General features: G+C 39.4%; 1 protein-coding gene across 1 annotated transcript in view; it reads left to right on the forward strand.

Annotated features, from left to right (window-relative positions):
* Positions 1 to 1,309: 1,309 nt before the first annotated feature.
* MYO16 (myosin XVI) overlaps positions 1,310 to 3,178 on the forward strand; it is a 283,366-nt gene continuing 281,497 nt past the window's right edge. Inside the window, 1 exon segment of the mRNA XM_010728547.3 lies at positions 1,310 to 1,776. Within this exon segment, the coding sequence (XP_010726849.1) occupies positions 1,749 to 1,776 (28 nt within the window). The 5' untranslated portion in view covers positions 1,310 to 1,748.

The raw sequence follows: 3,178 nt of genomic DNA on the forward strand, positions 1-3,178 counted from the left end.
TTCTGTGGTAATATAATTACTGGATTGTGATTTATATACTGTATCCCTACTTCCTCAGGTTATTTCTGTTTTTATTTTTGAAAAAACAATAGCAATGGTTTCAGGAAAAAAAAAATATCTAGCCCTAAATAATTAATTCTACTGAACTATTGTTGTGCATATTATACCTAAAAGTAAATTTGAAATATGTGGCTGTTAGAAGCAAGGAGATTTCACCTGAGGGTTTTACTGATGGATCTCTGGAAGCTCGTGAATATGCATCTTTCTGTTCTTGTGGGGTCTCTGCAGAATACTTAATAAAATCTGAATTAGTAATCCTGACTAATGAGATAGACCCTTTGTAGTCCTTTCAAAACTTCATAGCTGTTAAAAATGTTGCATGTACAAAACAGTAGGTAAGAACCTTTCAGATGAATAAAAGATGTAAATATAGTTGGGTTATCAGTTTCCCTTTATTACAGCTTTCACTCAGTGCAGTGGTGATTGTGGTTGGCGTGACTCATGGTAATCAAAGGTAGATTCTCTCGGAGCACCATTTTCTTAAAATTATGATTTATTTAAAAGAAAAATGTTTTGCTATAGTTCTACTGTGGACTTCTTGAGGAAGTAGTAAGTGAATTGCTAGGTGACTGCTCTTGGGGAAGTAATGCAGGGATTGTGCTTGGGGGGTGCTGCAGCTCGGGTGTTTTGAACACAATGCAGGTCTGCCTTTGTGTGCCCTTAATCTGTAGCTGGGTAATGCGTCAGAATGCATTGACTTGGTATGCTGAGGTCTGATAGGTAATTTCATGGACTTGTTCTTAGCAGAGCCTACTTCATATTTAAACGTGATGCATATTAGGCATTTTTCTTACAATTAGTGATTACAGATTAGATCAGATAAGATTAGATAACATACACATTCATCATATGAACCATGCAGAGCCTGCAGTTTCTTTCTTCAGACATAAAATATTCAATATAAGAAAAAGATGCAATGCAATACAAAGCAGTGACAAAATGAGCGTATCAGGGAACATATACCAAGCACGTTTCTCAGCTCAGTTTAGACGAATCCATGCACCAACCAGGAGAATCTGAAGATGGCTGTGAGCTCTGTCCTGATTTTTACCTTACAACAAACTGACAAAATGATATGTGATGCTAAAAGGTGGTTATTTTTGGTAACCTGTATCGATTTCCTATTCACACAGCAACTGGTGGCAACTAAAAATAATCCCGTTTTAGTACCAGTTAGGAATCTGCTTGCATATGGCAGACGACTGACATGCACGAGTAAAAATTTAAGACCCCTTGTTCTGCGATTTCATTCAAGCCTGCTCATCAAGCTTAGTTTGCTGCCGTTTGAGAGCTATCGAAAAGCCATTAACGGGCAGGACTGCGAGAGCCGCAGTGCAGCAGCACACCTCAGCGCTGGGAGAATGTGGCTGCAAGTGCACGCCAATTAAATCTTGCTATTCCTGGGCATGTGGGATTGGGAGCGGTGTCAGTCAACCGTTCTACAATAGCACGTGCAGCGGTCGTGGTTCAAGGCACACACAGGTCTGTCGGAACTCTGGCAGCCGGGTGAGGATGGCCTGGGAGCCTCTGCGGGATCCTGGAACAGAACCTGCGCTGAATAATGTATTCTGAGGTATACTGGATACCTGAGGAGGGAAGGGCTCTAAATAATGCATTTTCCGGGCACGACAGTTGTAGCAGAAGTGGATGCCGAAACCTGTAGCGAGACTGCAGCCTGAGATGAAAGAATGTCTCATTACCATTTTATCAAATGCTGTAAGTAACAAAATGGTTGTTTTGATTATAAAGCTGCCTTTTTATTTTTGCGAGGTGTGTCTTTTCAATGCGTATGCAAAAAAGTCGGAGGCAGATGCTGCATGATGTCAACGTGGTAGTCGGGAAGGGGAGCTGTTACTTTGCATGTGAATATGAGGGCAGAGCAGTGGTGCTTTTTCTCCTCTGTTCAGAGGGGCAACTTCATTGTGTGCGATACAGCTCTCATTCTGAACTTCATGCTGATTAGCTCTTTAAACTTTTTAAAATTAATCACTGAAGAAAATAATAGCAAAAAAGAAGAAGCCTGTCATACGTAGCTGTAACGTTAAAGATGCCTGTAAAGATGCTCTTAGACTTTGCAAGGGTGATACAAATGAGAATACCTTTGTAATTAATCTCTACTTCTCTTGTATATCAATTCTTTCTTTCCCCCTCTTATTGGAATATTTACCTATTTGGTGGAACAGACTTTAGAATAAAAATGAACTTTTAACCTTGAATCATGCAAGCTATCTCTTTAAAGCATGAAGCTGGCATGTGTGCTAAATGTACTGATTCAATGCAGAGCAAATTCCTAGCAGCTTTCTTTTTTTTCTTTTTTAATCTGCTTGTCAAGACTGTGCTTGTCCTGCTAAGCTGGATCTTTTTCTAGCTTTTTGGTTTTGATCCAGTCCTTGAATGAAAATTGCCGTTTGAACATTGTAATAATGACTTATCATTTAGATATATTTTTGACTGCCAGAAGGAGTTCATTATCTGTGAGTATTTTTTACTGCAGGACTTGGAAAACTTCAGACTTCTTGGGTTTGTCACATTTTTTTAAGCTAACAAATGGCAGATTGCTGTAAAAGCTTTTTTCCCCCCAGATTGTGGTCTTTGATGATGTAAATGTACCAAGGTCATTTCTGAAACTGTTTTTAAAATACTGTATTACAGTTAAGAAGCCAATAATGAGTCTCTTTGATGTTTTCTTATGAAATCAAGGTGCCCTGGAAGTATTTTTGGAATTCAAGGGGAAATGAATTACGAGGGTTTCCTCCTGTCTGGTTTCAGTGCGACGTGTGCAGGGAGTACTGATGGGAGTTCCAAGCCCAAATTCCCTGTTCATGCTGAGAAGCCAGATTGGTTTTACAGCCTAGTTCTAAAGGCACATTCTAAGAATAAGTCTTTGAGCCTGTTATGAGACTTCAGAAATGCAAATGGGGAATTTGCAGCACAGTGTCTTGAAGATGTCAGAAAAGTATTATTCTGTTTCTTTGGTGTTGCTTTCTTATAGTGAGAGTGTAGTGATTGCATGTGGGCATGTGTGTTCAATGGCATGTTATGTGTGTGTAACTCTGTAATGATACCATAGGTTCTTGAAGGGGAAAGAGATGAGAATCACTGTGAGTTTTTCATTAAA

Source organism: Meleagris gallopavo, chromosome 1, assembly GCF_000146605.3.
Source record: "Meleagris gallopavo isolate NT-WF06-2002-E0010 breed Aviagen turkey brand Nicholas breeding stock chromosome 1, Turkey_5.1, whole genome shotgun sequence".
NCBI lineage: Eukaryota > Metazoa > Chordata > Aves > Galliformes > Phasianidae > Meleagris > Meleagris gallopavo.